This window comes from Falco naumanni, chromosome Z, assembly GCF_017639655.2.
Source record: "Falco naumanni isolate bFalNau1 chromosome Z, bFalNau1.pat, whole genome shotgun sequence".
NCBI classification, from domain to species: Eukaryota; Metazoa; Chordata; class Aves; order Falconiformes; family Falconidae; genus Falco; species Falco naumanni.
This window is the reverse complement of record NC_054080.1, coordinates 72,912,965-72,932,697: the sequence shown is the minus strand read 5'-3', so window position 1 is coordinate 72,932,697 and position 19,733 is coordinate 72,912,965. Positions and strand designations below refer to the sequence as shown.

General features: G+C 37.4%; 1 protein-coding gene across 3 annotated transcripts in view; it reads right to left on the bottom strand.

Moving 5' to 3' along the window:
* Positions 1-734: 734 nt before the first annotated feature.
* LMBRD2 (LMBR1 domain containing 2) overlaps positions 735-19,733 on the bottom strand; it is a 32,975-nt gene continuing 13,976 nt past the window's right edge. For all 3 annotated transcript variants that reach the window (XM_040580638.1, XM_040580637.1, XM_040580639.1), the window contains 13 exons: positions 18,667-18,877; positions 13,526-13,600; positions 13,071-13,184; positions 12,292-12,475; positions 11,298-11,479; positions 10,396-10,529; positions 10,089-10,194; positions 9,243-9,340; positions 7,370-7,473; positions 6,142-6,188; positions 4,322-4,424; positions 3,125-3,254; positions 735-1,299 (listed from right to left, as the gene is read on the bottom strand). In XM_040580638.1, the coding sequence (XP_040436572.1) occupies positions 1,239-1,299; positions 3,125-3,254; positions 4,322-4,424; positions 6,142-6,188; positions 7,370-7,473; positions 9,243-9,340; positions 10,089-10,194; positions 10,396-10,529; positions 11,298-11,479; positions 12,292-12,475; positions 13,071-13,184; positions 13,526-13,600; positions 18,667-18,877 (1,549 nt within the window). In that variant the 3' untranslated portion in view covers positions 735-1,238. The remainder of the gene's footprint in view (positions 1,300-3,124; positions 3,255-4,321; positions 4,425-6,141; positions 6,189-7,369; positions 7,474-9,242; positions 9,341-10,088; positions 10,195-10,395; positions 10,530-11,297; positions 11,480-12,291; positions 12,476-13,070; positions 13,185-13,525; positions 13,601-18,666; positions 18,878-19,733) is intronic.

Sequence of the window (19,733 nt, the reverse complement as noted above, 5' to 3'; positions counted from 1 at the left end):
AGATCATCTAGTCCAACTCCCTGCTAAAGCAGATTCACCTAGAGCAGGTTGCACAGAATTGAACGCAGGCTTGTTTTGAATGTCTCCAGAGAAAGAGACTCCACAGCCTCTCAGGGCAGCCTGTTCCAAGGCTCTGTCACCCTCAAAGAAAAGAAGTTCCTCCTCAGATTCAGTTCCTGTGATGCAGTTTGTGCCCATTGCCCCTTGTCCTGTTGCTGGGCAACACTGAGAAGAGCCTGCCCCCCTCCTCTTGACACTCATCCTCAAGATATTGTATACGTTGCTAAGATCCCCTCTCAGTCTTCTCTTCTCCAGGCTACACAGGCTCAGCGCTCCCAGCCTTTCCTCAGAAGGGAGATGCTCCAGTCCTCTAATCGTCTTCATAGCCCTCCATTGGACCCTTTCCAGTAGTTCCCCGTTTCTCTTGAACTGGGGACCTCAATGTTAAAAACATCCTGTGTTGTAGAATCAACCACTTCAGTGGGGAGATTATTCCAATGGCTGATTGTTCTCACTGTGAAAAATTTTCCTCTTATGTCCAATCAGAATCTCCCAGGAGCAACCTGTACCCATTACCCGTTGTCTTTTCCATGTGACGTGACTCCTTGTAAAAAGGGAGTCTCCCATCTTCTTTTTAGCCACCCTTAAACACTGGAACATGTATTTTATGATTTAATGGAAAACAGCCTGCCATTCAATCTTTCTGCTTATACAGGGTCTGATTCAAAGACCACTGAAACCAAAAGAAGCCTTTATTTAATTCAGTAGGTTTTGGACTAGGCATAAAGTTCAAATAGAAAAAATATAGAAAGTGTTTACTACAGTAATTGATATAACTGCACTTTGGATGCATTAAGATGCTCTCACAGCATTTGTAAAATACAAAAAAATTCCATCCAAAATATCCCCTTCCTAAAACTCACAAAGTTACAGTTCAAGTTGAGCCCTAGGTGTATTGATGAAGTTTATCTTCTACTAACTTAAGTAATAGTCTTCTCCTTTTGGTCATAACAAAAAAGCCCACACTGACGCACAACAATATCTACAACAGAAGAAGCACATTCTTGTCGTACGTAGTAAAAGTTACCATACAGGTGCATTTCCAAAACAGTTGCTCCTTCATATTCTTTTTTTAAACAAAAATGGTCTTTTCTGGTTCAGCGATATATCATAAGTACACTATTTTCCAAACAATGAATAGGAAATAGATATCCACCTAATCTTCAGCTTTGAGGAATTTAGACATCATCAAATATTTTGCTTCGAGACATTGACAGGTATCTTCCACCAGGCTGGTACCTGCAGAATCAATTTTAAACATGAAAAAGTATCACAGGAAATAAAAAAATGAAGACTTATGAAATCATATAATTCTCACTGCACTTTTACTCCTTAATAAATTACAGATTTTGAAGTTCTACTGAGTTCCTGTTTCCATGAAAATTTGATAGACAGTGATCAAATCTCATGTGACCAAGAAAAACAGTGATACAAATACTGGGAGACTTAAAGAACTTTGCTTCCTGATACAAAGGAAAAGAGTTGAATGCTTTTGTTTAACAGAATGTTTTTCTCCCCACCTCCCCCCCCCCTTATTTTGAACAAAACAAAACAAAACCAAATGGGCAAACAACAGCATCCTAAAGTAGTTTGGGTGATTAAAAGAACATCTCATTCAGTATTCCAAAAAGAAACAGTATCAAAGAAAATTAAAAAAATGGCTGCATAATTAGTGGGGAAAAAGAAGCTTCACAAATTGTTGGTCAAATGTATTTTAAAAGCATTTTAAAAGGACAAGTAAGTTTCAGTGCAAACACAGTGTACCCCCTCTGTGCAGTACTTAACAAAACCTAAACAGACACAAAGCCAGAACACAGCGTCCCTAGTGCCCTTACTGTCCTAAAACGCTTGCAACTATTGCAGGAGCTATAGTTTTGAAAATCAATGTTACTCAAGCTATTTCTAAGTGAACTGAAAGTTCATATGCAATTATTCTTGATTTATTACCTCTGTGAAATGAAATGTAGGTTACTAGAGGAAATCTGAACTAAGCTCTGTGGCTTCAGATTTTCCTTTTAAAGAAAAAAGTTCAGAAGGTTTCACTCTGCAAAGTTACATCGGTGCTAGAAGACTTCAGATACTGTACTTGAAAAGTATTTACTCCAAAAGAATTATATATGCATACTGCTATTTTTGTAGACTACTACCCCTTTCACACTGTGAAGTCGTCAATAGCTGACAGAACTGCTAGGCTAGTTACTCTTTAAACTCTTGTGCTTAAAAAGAACCAACTTCTGAAACAAATCAATCTGTAAAACCTGGCAGTGTCACTTAACAGCATTTTTCGCATACTTCTGAACTGTTCCCATTATAGATATAAGTCAACTTAAACAATTTATGATTTTTTATTGGATTTGTTATGATAGTTTCAGATGAAAAATAATGTAAACTGTACCTTTTTGTCAGGGAATTGAAAATTATTTCTATTAAAAGCTTCTACCTCATAACTACCTAGATAAAAAAAGCACCCATAAAATGCATTACTTGTTTCTTAAATATAACCAGAGCTTAGCAGTTACGTAAGATACTCCATTTCACAACTAAGTAAATCTGGAGTTGCAGTCACACAGAATTACAGAATTCTCTATCATGGACAGAGCTACACTGTGCAGGACTGGGACTTCTTGTTCAATGAATTCAGTTTTTAATTTACCTCAGTAGTTCCAAGATTTGATTCCAGGTGTATTCCTGCAACTACTGGTCCTGTAATACTCTGTTTTCTCTGTTGCAGCCCTTTATGATGGTTTTTATACAGGGAAATCAAGTAAGATTTCTAAAGTAGGTAATTCTCCAGTTTTCTGGGTTTATATGTAGTATTTTTCAGATTACACCAATATACAAATCTATATTCAACTCAAATCTTACCCAAACATTTCTAAAAAACTGAAAACCCTTCAGGTTTCAACTGGTTTTAAAACAGAAAAGGAGAAGGAAGAAAGGAAAAGAGCTATGTGACACGATACATTTTTTTAAAAAAGTCTATTAATATGAAACCATCTGATACAGCTGTTGTAAGCCAGAAGACAGTATCACTTAATTGCAAATAACACAGAAGACTCCTCACCTTCCCGAGTCCGATTCAAGAGGGTCATCATTAATTGACTCAGCATTAAAATCCAAAGGTTCTGCATCCTGGAGGAGTTCTATTCTATCCCTTTCAGTCTTACCATTTGATCGGGTATACTTTGATAGTGCTGAATAGGTAAAAGGAAGGAAAGACATTGATTTGGTCTATGAATGCCTTGGAGTGTGTAAAGACATCAAACTTAAAAGACCAGAATCATAATTTGCTACTATCTCATCCAAAATAGAAGTGCAAGGATTTAGAGGAGATTCAATATTAAACCAAATCTGGCTACATGCTTGGATTTGTAGTATACCATTTTTGTATCTCCATTGCAATGCAACTAAAATTTTTCTTTTGCCCATGAAATAGGATGAGGTCTAATTTGCAAAGAATAACAAAAAACCCCAAAACAAACAACAACAAAAAATAATTTATATGCAAACTTTACTACTAAATCTACCAATCATCCATTCATCTTCCCAACTTCCCACTTTAACTAAAGCTAGCTGGAGGTTTTTTTGTTTTGTTTTGTGTTTTTGTTTGTTTTTGTTTTGTTTTTTTTTAAAGAGGTAATGCCATGACTTAATGCAATACAGTTGTTTTGCAGTTCACTCTGCAACCTTCAGTATGCCAGACCTACAGCTTGTTTTGGTGCTGGAATGCTACACGTTCTTATGGTTAATGTTAAAATATAATTTCATACAATTTCAGTTATTCTACCAGTTATTCAATTCTGAAAAATTGGGTTTCTGAGTTTGTGATATGTTATTTGCTTTACATTTGTTGGTTGTCTATCCAGTTATTCCATTATTTCAGTCTGAGGGAGTTCATTTGCAATTAGAAGAGGTATATTTTAAGATTTTAAACTCTCAACTTCAAGACACAACCTATATAACATCTCTTTCCTGACAACTGCTACTCTAATTGCAATAATTACATGTCCCATAAGAAGATCAAGTAATTGAGACTAGTCAGGATCTCCAACCTCAACTAGCTGAAGTGCTGAAGATGGGAAAAAACACAGCACTCTTTTCAGGTGTCTTTAATGGGCAAGATGGCACTGTGCCACAGAAGGGCACATCATCTAAGACAAAAAGGAGCACTTTTGAAGCTACTCACATAGCAAGTATTGTGGAGACAAGATATTAGAAAAACAAAACAAAACCAACTCCCCTCAAAACCCACAAAGCTTACGTCTATTGGTATTGGTCTCTGAGAAGCTGGATTCTTTTTGGTCTGTGTGCACAACTCTGTTTCTAGTGGAATCGTCTCTATTTCCATACCGCTCCTTCCATTCCTGGAAAAATTACAAAAAAAATAAAACATAAGCTGTGAAGAAAATGCATATGTCGAATGAAGAAATATGTCAGAACCACTACTTAGAGCTCATTGGTCAGTAACATCAGACTATGAAACCAATACTTTGAAAATGTTCCTGTTCAGTATCTTGACACAGGAAGAACTTTTGTTTTGTTTTAAAATCAAGATTTTAAATCCCTTTTTTTTTTAAATCAAAATTTAAAATCCCTTCACTAAACCACTAACTCTGTTCTTTAGAAAAAAGACTTGCAGAAAACCAACTATATATTAAATCTGCACTCAAAGCGACTGCTCTAAGGTGAGAACGCTGCTTTTCTTGGTTTCTACTTCCACCTAGCGGTAGAATGGAAAAACAACCAGATGCAGAGAGCACCAAAAAGCACTTGGACATTCCATGTTTACTAAACTTGTTCTGCTGTCTTTCAATTCCATCATGTTTTAGTACGTTAACATTTTCTAACTTCACATCTCAACATAAACTTTTCCCTATTGCTCCAATAACTTTAATATGCTTCAGATTCATATCTACACCTCAGATTACGGACTGGTAGGAACTGGTATGCTCAAAGTTACTGTGCTAATTTATGCCATATGTTACAAGTTTAAGCTGTAGAAGGATCAAACCTTTAGTCATGATCCAGTAAAATGTAACACTGAAAAGCCCCAAGAGTGTCAAGAACGAATGCGCAAACTGCAAGAATAGGTAACATCTCAAATAGTTGTTGAACTGCTGTTGAACTGAAATCGCTGCTTAATGTCAGATCATTTCAGTGTACTCTAAATGCATCATGCATTTGCTACTATTTTGTTTCACAAAACACTCGAAATAAAATGTTCTAAAATTCTGAGATAAGGGGTAGAGAGTTACAAGAAAGGTCTATGCAGTAGTGGCTGTCATGTGAAATTACACTATCCCCGAGCTTGAAAAGCAAAGAGGTTTTAGTTCCGGTATTATCTTGCTTTTCTGCAGATACTGGCTTTTGCTTCCTTTAGTCAGCTTGGTTTTTTGCACACAACCTTTTGATTTCTCTCTTTGATTGTGACTTTCTATACTAAATTCCAAATGTTATAAATTAATGAAAAACTAAAGCCATAGTTAACTGAAGCTGCTCAAAATGAATCTGCCTGAGTTATTTTTTATTCAGATAACTGCCTTCATAAATCTTTCAATTCAGTATGCACTCAAAGCACAATTTGAATCAAAGATCTCTGTTCCTCAGTGGTAACAGTATTAATTCTGCCTTAAATGTAAATCTCTCGTCTCAAAAAAATAAATGGGTAGGTTTGGGAGAGGCATATACAGTCCCCATTTCAGTTAATATGACACTGCAAATGCAGTTATTACCAGCACAGCAGCATGAACATAAGAGCCTGATAATAAACCATTTCAGATTATTCTGCACCCTAGAAAGCTGGACCCTTTTTAATACTCATTACACCTACTGGCATACACTATTATCACAGCACACTGAGTAACAAAAGTGTCCAAGTAGTGTGACCACAAGCACCCTCTTTTAAAACAGAAATTATGTTTTTTCCTGTCAGCCAAGACTATTCCACAAGTTTAAACTGATTCCATCAATTAATGAGGACTTACTTTTTTTTTAAATATAGCACACAATTAAATAGCAATGGCAAATTCTATCAGATATTGCAGTATATTAATATTACAATTAGCTAAAACAATCTCATACCCTTCTTCTGTTTTCACCTTCTTCCTGCCTTTGTCGTTTCCTTTTCTCTATAGATAAAAAACAATTGTGTGAGCTCCATACAAGAAAAATCATTACCAGTATTTTTTTTTCAACAATGAAAAACTTAAGTTAACTAGTAAAGATACTTATTGAAATAGATGGCTCAAATAAATAAAACCAAAAGACAATGCTGTTTGTCTATCATTATGGAGTTTTCCATTAAAATAAACTCATAATGATGATAGCTTGAGTCAAGGCTGAACATCTAGGTATCAGCTGGCAAAGCAAAAAAAAACCTCTTAGAAATACTTGGAAAAAGCATGACATTAAGAAGAAACTTGAGCATTACTCAACCAAAATCTTGCTGAAGTTCTGTGACGCCCAAAGTATAAGCCAAAAATAGCGTGTGTCAAAATCTGCTACTGAGCTGGAAGTGTAACATCACAGTATCGAAGAAATACTAACCTCTTGTTGAAGAGAATGAGAGACATTCCTTTTTCTCCAAATAAGAAACACTACTACTATAAGTAAATCTAGCTTTTTTCATAAACTATGAAAGGAGACTTGAAGTGTTCCATAATACAGCATTGTATCCAGAGATTTTTATTTCTAAATATTTACTCAAGAACCCTGACAGCTTTCAACAAATTTTATGAAACATTTTCAATAAAAACCTTATAAAAAACCCAAAGTTCTCCAAAACAATAGATAATTGCAGCTCTACAGAACATGCTTTCTGTGATAAAACATAGTTGAAACAGTAAAAAAATCCTAAAGGAAACGACAGAATTTGGCCAGCTCAGTCAACACACCTACACAAAGAAAGATTAAAATGAATATAGACAATTGATGATACAGACAATTTAAGTCCTAACTGTCCTTTATGACAGATTACACAAAATCTGCTCAGGTATTATTAGATTAGTAATGACCTCAAAGGAGCACCACTTCAATGAACTGTAAAGTATTTAGAAACATCTAAAATTCAGATACTGGATGAGTAAAACTGATACTGCATTTAAGATGTCAATGAAGTCCAGCGCTGTTTGTACAGCAACTACAAGGCTGTAAGTCTATTGCACTTTGTGCAGTAGACTGCCTCAGTACAGTTGTCAAAACATTGACAAGCTATATGCCCTTTTTTTTTTTGTGTGCAACATTTCAGACAAGTTTAATGCAACAACATATTATATTCTGTAGGAAGACTAGGATAAAGGATGTAGCTTACCTCTTCTGATTAGTTCTTTTCCTTCATCAATCAAATCAGAAGTCATTTCACTATCCCCCATGAACTGCTGGAATCCCAAAAGATTCAAACAACGAGTTCCTAAACTGGTAAAAGTAGGACAAGCAATTCAATCCCTTTGTTAATTTACAATGACTAGTTAAAATATATTACAATGCAAAATGTAGAACAAATTATTTAGAAATGTATGGGTAATTCAAGTTAAAAAAGCAATACTAAAGAGAAGACAGATTATTATGCTGAGAAATCAGAAAATTCAGAACAGTGACATGGTCCTAAATCCAACTGGAAGTGCTCGAATAATCCTATTCAAATAGAGCACTAAAACTGTTTATAGTCTGAGAGTAGTGTAAATGACTTAAGAGAATTGCTCGAAATGTTCTTAGATACAATAGAATTTATACATATGATATCTCACTGGCTCTTCTTTGCCGGAAGACAATTACTATAAAAATTCTGCCTATTATTATTTCTGTGGTTTTGAAACAGTAAACACAAGAAAGCCACCTTCATCTCAGGTTTCACTCAGGAGAAACGTTTGGCATCCTCTTTAAGCTGTACGGATGCTGGCTGCCATTTCAGATACCCATTAGGCAGCAGTCAGATAAGAAACTTGCTCCATCTTTTTTAAGTCCTGGAACTAGATAGCATGGAACCACTTTCACCTTTTCAACGTCATACCAGGCAACACAAAACTGCTGTTTTTGTTATTGTTTTCCTCTCTCCAAAGTACAGCATCACTATCATGTTCAAAGTTGGCTTCATTGTATATTTATGCTGAGATGTTTTATTCCTATACTAATCTGAACTTTAAGACTGCTGGATCAAACAAGGGAGACAGCTTCCCTTGATAGATTTTAATTAAACATCCAGTTTTGCACCTATCTAATTTATTAGAGGGCATTAAAGTTAATGTAAAAGAACTTCCTCTCCTTTAGTTTCTTTTCTTCCTTTTCAGTACGGCATTAAAGACTCAGGATCATCATGGATGAGAATTCACACCAACTATTTTCTTGTCATTGCCTTTCCTGTTCAGTGGTGGGATTCTTTTGTCCCCACCATGAGTTTTATCACCCAAGCTAAAGGTAAGCAGGGAAAACCTAGGCCTGGATCCTTGTTGCCTCACTATCTATGGATGTACGCAGAGTATTAATGGACATTCGAGGCATTTAACTAATTCTACATGACTCAAAACACATACATTGCTTCTGATTGAATGGTGATGCAAAACTAACGAGGTGCACATAACATAAATGTAGCCAAGCAAGGTCAGACCAAAATATCTCTTACAGTGGTCAAAAGCAGATTTTTTGAAATGTAAGGATAAAGCACACACATTAACAGTATTTTCTGCAATTACCCTTCCAGCCTTCAACAAATTGTGGCTTAGGGAAACAAGATTAGCACACTATACTTCTGAACTGAAGTCTGGTAATGGATCAGAAATTTGTTATGAGTCTGTCAGAAAGTTCACTACCTGAAGTTTCTACTAATGCTTCTTAGTTTATTAGAAAACCTTGCTGAAAACATAGCTTCCTCACAGTAATTTTTATCTCAAAAGCAGAATCTAAATATTCATGGCCTCCAAAGTTTGAACAGATCAGACCTCAAAATCTAGGAATGAAGTTTAATAGGGAAAAACAACCTCACAATTCAGTTATGTGTTCATACAATTGGTAACCTTTAAATGTACACATTTCACATATATAAATAGCAATTTATTGCTTTATTTTTTGCAGTTATTAATATGTCACAACTCAGCTGCTGGAAAAGGAGAAGTGAACCTCTTCCTGATTGCTGAAACTAATACTATTAATGTAAAGAAATGTGGAGGTTCTATCTGGTAAATACTTACCTAAAGTATGTGGCAATACAGAGAATGACAACAAGCATTGGGTAATATATATAGAATCCATCTGCAATGAAGGACAGGACTCTCATGGATCCCATTATCTGAAAGAAAAAAATCCACATGGAGAAACTAATCAGCTATATTCTACATATATCCATAAAGGTTATGTCATTTCACCATTTTCAGTCCACAACACACAAACACACAATCCTTTACAGTTACTGAAACACAGGTAAATATTATCATCACAGATCTCATTCAGACAGTTGACCCAGAATAACCAGATACAGAGGCTGCCTCTAACAGTGTATCAACTCATAGGTTTCTAAGATGCTAGATGTTGCTGTCTCACCTAATCCAGAACCAGTTCAAATCTGGTGGATCTTTTCATCTGCTGTGAAAGGAGTCTCTGGACAATACTAAGAATCTACTTGCTAACAACAAACATGTAAGATGTAACTTGCTATCCTACAGAAACTGTTTTTTCAGTAAAACCAAACTCACTAGTTTTCAGTGGCAAGTTAGATTTGCTCCCAAACTATAAAGATGTTCCATATGCTAAAGCCAGTGGAAACCAAAGCTATTAGGAAGTGAAGAACAACCTGAACTTTTGAGGATAATACTTTACTTTCTTTGGATAAAGACACCAAAACAGAAAAAATAGAGCTATTGATGCCTCCTGGCAAACATTAACAAACTCCTGGTCTGTAAATAAATAAGTATTTCTACTTTGTTTAATACTAGCAAAAAGATTTGAGTATCTGAATCTTTCTGTAAGAAGCGTTTAAAAATATTTTGCCTATTGTCCAAACAATGTAGAAGGCTCAAACCCACATTTCCTGTACTTACAGATGTATAAGCAGTTGGCTGAGTGTTTTTGTGAGATATTGTTGCATCCATATGGGTCAAGCCCAAAAAGTTCAAGCATAGTGGTGGAGTAAGACGGCAAAATAACCTGCACAAATGCGAGAGGCAACAGCATTTCAATTTCTTGCACTAAGAAATCATAACTGGAGGTACCACAGAATAATGACATACAGCTCAATAAGATTTATACTAATACATTTATAAAAGAAATAATATAAATGAAAGTTTCATGGACATTTTCAATTGAATATTTGACACAAAATCTGCAAAATATATGCCATATACTCACATGCCACTGAAAAGGAGACTGTACGCATCTGTCTGATGATGTGAAGCTAAGTAGTAATAGTTAAATACACGAATTCTGAAGACAGTAGAGTAAACACAGATACTTAGGAAAAAGATGGTAAGAAAACAGGCCATCTGGGGGAAAAAAGAAGTTGTTTAAATGTGGAACTCTGCTAAAGGTTTAATGCATTCAGCACAATCTGTGCATGCAACAAGTTGACTGTAGTCTGATTTTTCAGTTTGAGATGGGCCAGTAACAACAGCTCCGAGAAGAGTTTCAGGTTTTTTGACTAATTTAAATTGAGAATGATATTTGTAACATTCTGCACTTCATGTAAGTTAACACAATCAACTCTAGGAACATTTACTCCTTGTAAGTGAATGAAATTGCTGTAATTGCCTTGATAATTACTATGACTAATTCAACATTTCTTCCCACACAAAATGATAAAAACAAGTGTTTTCAATTCAACCTATTTTGTTAGTATACAGGAATTTTTCAGGTCAGTTCCTTTACTGATAGATTTGTGCACACATATGCTATAGCCACGCCTGTGACTGGATTTTTGGTCAGCAACAAATTCCTGTTTAGGAAAGAGAGGTCACACACATGGCTGATTAGACACAATCTAATTAAACACCCAAACTAACGTTTCACAAATTACTCAACACATGATATTCAGCCCAACTGCATCACACCTTCACCCCATATTGGTAGTGTTCTAAGAAGTGGCAAAATGCAGATTCCCTCCACTGAAACAAAATTTGGTATTACAGATTTTAGAGACCTTCTGAAAGTTGACAGATTATTTAAAGACTTGTTTTTAAATCAATCTGGTCTACTATTGTTGTAATAACAATCTATCTGAAAAGATTTCTGTTGAGTGACTACCTCAAACTTACCTCTATGTATATATAATTATATGTCTTTTCTGCCAGCTGTATGAAAACTGCAAATAGCGATAAAACCGGTTTTGTGCTGAAAAATGTACACTCTGACCATACAACAATTACAGAGAACGTGGCCAGAACAACTGCAAGCACCCTGTAAAACCACGGTCGTAGAAGACATTCCCAGTACCACTCTGGAAAAAAGACAGACACATCCAGAATGGGTTAATAAAGTATCACACAACCGAAAATGGAACTCGCTCACAATAACTGTTACGAACTTCCCACATGCACACTCTTAAAATCAAGGCTGGGATCTGTGGGATCACAGACAGTTTCAGGGGTTTTCCAATGCCTAGAGATCTGGCTCAGCCCTAAGGAATCATGCACAACTGAGGAAAACACAGTAAGATCTGGGAGGCAAATTTTGTAAACATTTGGGTGTGTGGGGCGTGTAGAACAGAACTCTTCACTTTTGGCCCAAATACTCTAGGTAATGCACTTCCTGTTTGTTCATTTGTTACTTCCTCAGAAACAAAGCTTAGGCTGTATACTATGAATTGTAAGTTAAAACATGATTAGAAGACACCTTCTGAAAAGATGAAAAAGCAGCAGCCACATCTTCTAATGTTTGGTAACATGTCATGTACCAAACATGAGAGTCCTTTCCTCTTTGCTTTACTGGAAGAGCAGTTCCACCTCAATAATATCCTGCAAATGTAGAAGGTGGCCAAGATCCAGTAATTTAGTTGCTGTATTTCTTTCTTCTAAGGCTGCGAAGTTTGCTATTCCTATTACAGCATGTAACTACTATTAAACTTCTAAAAAACATAAAGCTTTTGGTCAAGACCATGAATCAGTAACAGAGGACTATTCCATTACATAAATGCATTAAGATGAATGTTTGCTTCCCTCTACTGTAACTGAACTTTTTATATAGAACAATCAGTTCTTCTTACAAAGCAGCACCAGTTACTCCTTTCACAATGTGCATGACAGCACTTACCAACTGTTGGTGTATAGAAATACTGAATAATTTTGTTCTCTGGTTCCTGGGAATGAAAGGTATGAACAAACTGTCGAGTTGCACTGGTTTCATTTTTTGCCACATCTTCTAGGTAAAATGCTTGTTCTAAAAGAATTTGCCACTGGACTTGTGTACGACGATGTCTCTGCACTGAATAGATTACCTACAATAAATTCCAAGAAATTATGGTTACAACATGCTTGTTTCAAGAAACAAGAAAAAAAGCCTTGCAATATCCCTTAAAGATGTCTGCATTACAGAACTGAGAAGATTAATTCTATATACTCACAAAAGCAGGAAGTTAATTCTCTAAAAATATAATCATAAGAAGACTACACACTTGACTACTGAGTTTTGCCGTTTTTTTATCACAGCCTATCTATAGCAGTTAACAGCCTACTTTTTCTACAATACCATTTTCTTTTCATCTTAGTGAATATCAAGCTTTAACTACAATTTCTTTTTCAGAATGCACTATCAATCAATCATTACAAAGCTTACTCACAGACAGTTAAAACGCTGTCAAGATATAACACAACATCAACACTTCTTACACATCCAGAAATTTAATCTGGACATCACTTGGAATATTAAACTTCTACATTTTCTTTTGCTGAGAAAACCTTTTGTTAAGCAGCAATCCCAAAATCCACTATACTTAGCAATTACAGGTAAAGTGCACTGGAAACCTTTGTTTGACTAGCATTTATTCTCATTACATTAGCATAAGTGAGGCATTCTTTCATTCATTAATATACCTGCTTGTGAAGTTTGACCAAACTTTTTTCACTTGGATAACTGTTCTGTCTTTCATCAAAATCTTCATAATCATCCATGTTTCTACCCATTCTTTCCTGGTATTCAGTAGGACACTGGAAGGAAAAGGTAAAATTAACTGGAAGCTGAAGGAGTAGCAAATGGTCTTTGTTAATTCTCTGTGAATGTCTGGGGCACTTCATGCAACTGAAAACTCACTCTAAGCATAGCTTTTGCCATTTCTAAAATATTATGTTAAAATACAGCAGATAATTGCATAAATCATAAGAAAGCATTACACAAAGGACTTCCTCTCAAAGCCTGGTCAGGAACCCACAAGATGCCAATTAGAGGTTTTATGTTAAGGGGAAAAGAAAAAAATATACAAGTATTCAGCAGGTGCAGGAAGCACCCCCTCCCAATTGAATAATATGGTTGAAGATAGGCAATTTATTACCTTTTTCAGTATCGTATCAACACATTTTCTCAATGGGTGGTTATACTTGATACTCTCACTTACTTTACGGACCTCCTGTGAGGAAAAAGAATGATTGTTTCATTATGTTAAATAGAACAAGAGATTTTACAAAGTCTGATAAGAGTTCCAGCCCTCCCAACGGAAGAGGTAAGTATCAGAGCTTAAAAACAATAGACATTCATAAAACCCACAACTTTACTAGACAAACAATAAAAAATAATTGAAGGACTATTCATAAAGAACATCTATGTGTTTTTTAAAAAAAGCACAAGTCTGTGTGCAAACATTACTCTGTGAATGTATGGAGGCTTGGTTTCTATGCATGAATGCTGAAAACAGAAAAAAATATTCTTGTTTGTTATAGGCAAAAAGAACTACTTTCGTTCTTATCTGGTGTAGTTTCTTTTTTTTTTTTTTTTTACTTTGAGCAGCTTCAGGAATATCATTTTACACTACTTCAGTTTGTATCTTCCCCACATTTGCATCTGCACATACCTCACTTCTGAGACCATCTGGTATTTAAAAGTAATAAAAAGATGCTACCTAACAGCTAGGTAAGTTGTGTCAGAAGTGGCTTCAGAGTTTAATAGGCTTACTGAGAACTAGACTTTATTTTTCATCCTACTGGCAATCCAGAGTAATCTTTTCACACTGTTTTGCTGTTACAACCAGCACTTTAAAAACAACTATGAGTTCCAGAGAGTGTGGAGGACAGAAATAATTGCAAAGGCTTAAAAATCCTGTCAAATACGATCACTGGGCATACAGAAGGACTTTATCTGTTTAGTCTAACAAAGCACAAAAATCCTAAGCCTACACAAGAGCATGTCCTTCCTTTTCACTGGTTAAATTGCACTTCCAGTGCCACTGTTTCATCTTTGATCCTGTTTGTATTAGTCTGTAGCTGCCTTGCTCTCCAGAAACAAGAGCGTGCCAACAGACACTCTTCCTTTCAGAGTGAGGAATTCTGTTACTTTTTGTCATTGGTTCATAGGAGCATCTTCTAAGCAGCTGAAGGTTGTGCAGTACAAGGGAACTCTTCTGAAGTAGTTCACTGATCTCAGGAGAACATTCTTTATGGGTTGTGAATCTCAAGTTCACTGATCTCGGGAGAGAACATTCTTGATGGGTTCTGGAATTTCAGGCAGCTGATGCTAGGGAGCCATGTGCTAATAGCAAGAAGCCTGTCTAAATAAAGTGAAGAAACAGAACAATAGGTAAGGAGCTCACCTTTCTTTGAGCTAACCACCAGGTTCATAGGCAAACGCTGGCCAGCCCCACAGGAAGGCAGGGCTTTACAGCCTGCAGTAATGTATTTTAAGGTTTGATTCTGGGAGCACGCGTCCCTGCCCTGTTAAGCAGGACTTAGCTCACGGGAAGAGCTCCTCTCAGGCACTGCATTTCTCACCCGGTGGACTTTTTTCCCATTTAAGCCACCTCTGCGGAGAGCTAGTTTTTAAGACCTTCTGTCTAGAAGTTTTGAACTGTAATTTTGAAGATGCGTGCACGTTATTTCAAAACAACTCTTACTTGTTATCAGTTGCAGTCTGGTGAAAATTAGGCCTTTCATTTTGTATTTCAACATTAAAATAAAAACCATGGTCAGAACCGTGCTCCTGTAGCAGACACCACAGAGCACGAGGCACCTTGGGCCCTAGTGACCCGCAACAGCAGGATTCCACTGCAGCCTCCACCCTCCTGCGTCACATCCAGAAACAGACCAGAAGCTTGAGCAGCTGCGGACACGCACAAGCAAGGTCCGCACGGACAAACTGCACTGGGTGAGAAGCTTTGGTGCCAAGGTTATTCATTCTTCTGTTTTAGCAGTAAGAGGAAAAGGTGCAGCCAAAAATGGACCTGTAATGCAAATCAACTTCTGGCTTCAGGGCTGGTGCTGTCGTGAGGGTTTGGGCTTCTGTGACAATGGGACATTCCTTGACTATAGCCTGTTAGAGAGGAACGGGATCCACCTGTCTAGAAGAAGCAAGGGAATCTGTGGCAGTAGGCTGGCCAGCTTGGTGGGGCTGGCTTTAAGCTGAAGGACTGGTGGGCATGGGTCCGAAGTGGCAGTGCTCACGCCGTCACACCCAGCTGGGGAATAAGCCAGGCCAACCAGAGCAGCAATGCATGCTCCTTAGCAGCCTCCCAGGAGCAGAACCAGGCAGCCAACGGCTTCAACTGCCAGTCTCTTTTCAGTAGTGCCCAGTGACACAGGACACGGGCAACGGGCACAAATGGCAACACAGGAGGTTCCATCTGAATCTGGGGAGAATATTCTCTACTTGGAGGGTGACAAGAGCCCTGGAACAGGCTGCCCAGAGAGGCTGTCGAGTCTCCCTCTCCGGAGTCATTCAAAACACACCTGCGTGTGATTCTGTGCAACCTACTGTAGGTGAGGCTGCTGTAGCAGTTCGCCTTGATAAGGCAAAGCAGCTTGTGTCTTGGAAAATGAGTTTAGCTGTAGGTCTCAATTCCCTCTCTATTTTATCATATTCAGTACTTTTTTATAATCTTTTTGGAACTTTGCTCATCGTAGTAACTAAGTGCAGCATCTTGCACAAAAGCTTTACACCTTCTGTTCTGAGAGCAGCTTTTTAGGTGTGACTGTAGTAAAAAATTGTGTAGGTGTTAGTAATGGAGAATACAGCGTATAATTTTTTTGTTTACGTAGCATAAGGTGTGGCTATAATGGGCACCCAAAGCTACATATGTCAGATAGCACTGACTTAATGACCTTGGTATATAGTATTTATTTTTCAGTAATTTTTTGAGGTGGAGTTTGCTCCTGTACAATAAATACAGAAGACTGTTTTCTGAGGAAAAGAGAGCAGTAGAGTAGAATATCAAGGACATGCTTAGAATAAGTGGTTAGGGAGTAGATTAAATATCTTTGATTCATGATTTACAAATGATCTAGCCAAAATGTAGTACAAACAGAACGTAAGGGGGGGGGTGTGTGCTTTGACATAACAGAAATGCTAATAATTTGATTAAAATGTTAGATGAAAGGGAGAAGATAAAAAGTGAGTGTGCATCTGAGAAAAAAATCAGGAAGGTAGCTCAATCTGTTTTTTTTAATATGGGATACTCTGTGTATAACCGCTGATACGGAGTAAGCAGACTGCTCTATATGTTCCTTAGGCGGATCCTTTTGCACCCCTCCTGGGACACCTGCATTCTAAATTACCTCTTGGAAACATCAGTACACCAACACATGTAGAATGGGGAATAAACTGGGAGAACTAAGAGTTCTGTGTGCGGTCACAGGGTCATGATCTCATTGCAGTTACAGAGGCATGGCGGAATAGCTCAGATCAAGTAAAATTTCTTCACTGAAAAGGTCGTCACCATTAGAAGAGGCTGCCCAGGGAGGTGGTAGAATCACCACCCCTGAAAGTGTTTAAAAAACATGTATCTTTTGTGGTTAGGGTCATGGTTCAGTGGTGGACTTGACAGTCCTGGGTTAACGGTTGGACTTGATCTTAAAGGTCTTTTCCAACCTAAATGATTCTATGTTTCTATGACTGATACACTATCATAGATGCCTGTGCACTTTTTAGGAAAGCCAGGCTAGCAAGGAGAGGTGGTGGTGTTGTCTTTATGTGAGGGAGCAACTGGAACGTATCAAGCTCTCCCTAGGGGTAGATGTAGAACAACTTGAGAGCTTACATTAAGGAGCAGGCCAACACAGGTGATGCTATTCTGTGTGTTTGCTACAGGCCACCCGATCAGGAAGAGGAAGTCGGTGAGGCCTTCTACAGACAACTGGAGCCTCATGGTCACAGGCCCTGGTTCTCATGGGGGACTTCAACCTCCCTGGTATCCACTGGAAAGACAACGCAGCTAGGCTTATGTGGTCCAGGAAGTTCCTCCAGAGCACTGATTATAACTTTTTGACACAGGTGGTGGAGAAGCCAATGAGGCGAGGTGTGCTTCTGCACCTTGTGCTAACACACACAGAAGGACTGGTTGGGGATGTGAAGGCTGGGGTCAGCCTCAGCTGCAGTGATGGTGGAGTTCAGTATCCTGAATGGAAGAAGGTTGTTGTCTACCTTGACCCCAGCAAAGCTTCTGACTCCTCCCATAATATCCTCATATAAGCTCCAGAATTGTGGGTTAGATGAGCAGACAACCTGCTCTAGGTGAAACTGTTTTAGCAGGGGGTTGGACTGTGTCCTGTCACTGGACATCAGGGAGAAGAGATCAGCACCTGATTCTCCAGACATCTGGAAAATGCTCTTAATAATTTCCTTTAAAATTTGGTCAGCCCCGATATGGTCAGGCAGCTGGACTAGATCATTGTAGTTCTCTTCCAGCTGAAACATTCTATTCTATTCCAGTGAACGAAGTTTTTGTTGCTCATTTTCCAATAAGTTCTGCAGTTATGTCCCACTTAGATGTTTCTAGCAATTTCTTCAAAATGGTATTACTGAAGAATGAAAGTTCTACTATTATGTTGACATATCACAAAAGTCCCACCCTACCCTAGAACTCTACAGAAGAAGTATTATTTCCAAGCCATGGTATCAGAGCAGTAGAATACTGAATAGCTATTCAACACGTTGCATTTCATTCTGTTCTTGAACTACAGTAGAGCCTACTGCTTACTTACAAATAACAATAAACAGTCTCAAAATAAACTCTTCGGAAAAAAACCAATGATCTATATATTCTGTTCTCAAAAGGCATACAGCATGGTCCCACAAAACCAACTTGGAAACTCTTGTCAAGATTCCAGAAATATACTGGCAGCAGAGCATATAAACAAGCATACACAAGTTGCATGAACACTAGTAAAACATCTGTACAATGTATTTTCAAGTTCACTCTGGAATGTTATTCATTAATGACCAATATTACTATGAAAGGGTCAATAAAATAATAAAATCAACAAATTATGGCTATCAAATTACCAAGTTCTTCAAATCAGGGACTGTATCTCTTTTGATTTTTACACAGGATCAAGTATCATCAGGGAGCACACTATAGTGATTTTCTTAATTTACTGGTATTTCACGTAAGTTCTTTATGTTTTCTTGCCACAAGTGCCCAATACCAGAAAATTCCGAGATGATTAACAGAAGCCTTCACTTATTTCACAGTGGAAGCTAGATACTTACCTCCATAATGTCCTCTAAATTCTCTTCTGCGTCTGCTTTTTCAGTCATCAGTTTGGCAGCTTTGAAATAGGTCTTCATGAGTAGATAACCCCTCTTGGCGCCATTCCAGTGAGAACGGGGTATTTCCACCAAACCATAACCCAAAAGCAACACAAGAAGAAAGAGACCCCATGTGTTTGCAGCAGCTATCCCAATGGTCTGAAGTTGGTTCCTAAGGGGAGGGAGGGGGGGGAGGTAGGAAAACAAAAAAAAAGAAAAAACAAACAGCATACTCCTACCCCACCTGCAAGAAAGTGACCTTGAAGTATCTATGCTCCAATATGGCTTTCAAGTTCACAGCAACAGACTTAGCATAATCTGTAATTCTCACCTAGGGCCAGTCTGTTACTTGCCCATACCTAAAGTTGCCATGATTTTTCTTTATCTGTTTTTGCCCCTTCTGGAAGGAAGGCAAAAAAAAAAAAAAAAAAAGTTTGTTCTCAAAGGAGTATGTTCCTTTAGGAAACAACATGCACTTAGCAAGCTTACCAGAAGCGTGGTCATAACACCATAATGACAGTCACTGTAAGAAACAGCCTGAGAACCCAGGATTTATATTCAGAAGTGGAAGTCAAAATCAACTAGGCATTACATGAGTGTGGAAGACCATTAGCAATGTTATAAATACCAATTATTTTAACCCACCTTATTGCCTTTGAATAGAACCTACAGCAGACAGAAGCACTACACCATAAACGCTCACAGAGACATTCTGGAAAATGTTGTTCTGAAAACACTGAGAAAGTTTCTGCATGAATTGCAAATGCATTTGTAGGGAATAAAAAAAAAACCCACTGCAAATAAAAGAAGATTCTTCTGCCATACATATACAAATTTGTCTATTAGTTTTCTGATTTTTATTGCGTAGTCAAAAAATACCTTTCCATAAAAGTCAGCAAAACTTTCCAAATATCTAGTAAAAAACAGACCAACTAAAATTGTTTTTTAAAAAAGACCCATTTCATCTGCAAAAAAGACACGTGACAATTTCTTAAGAACTCATGTAAGTGCTTCCAATATTATTCTTA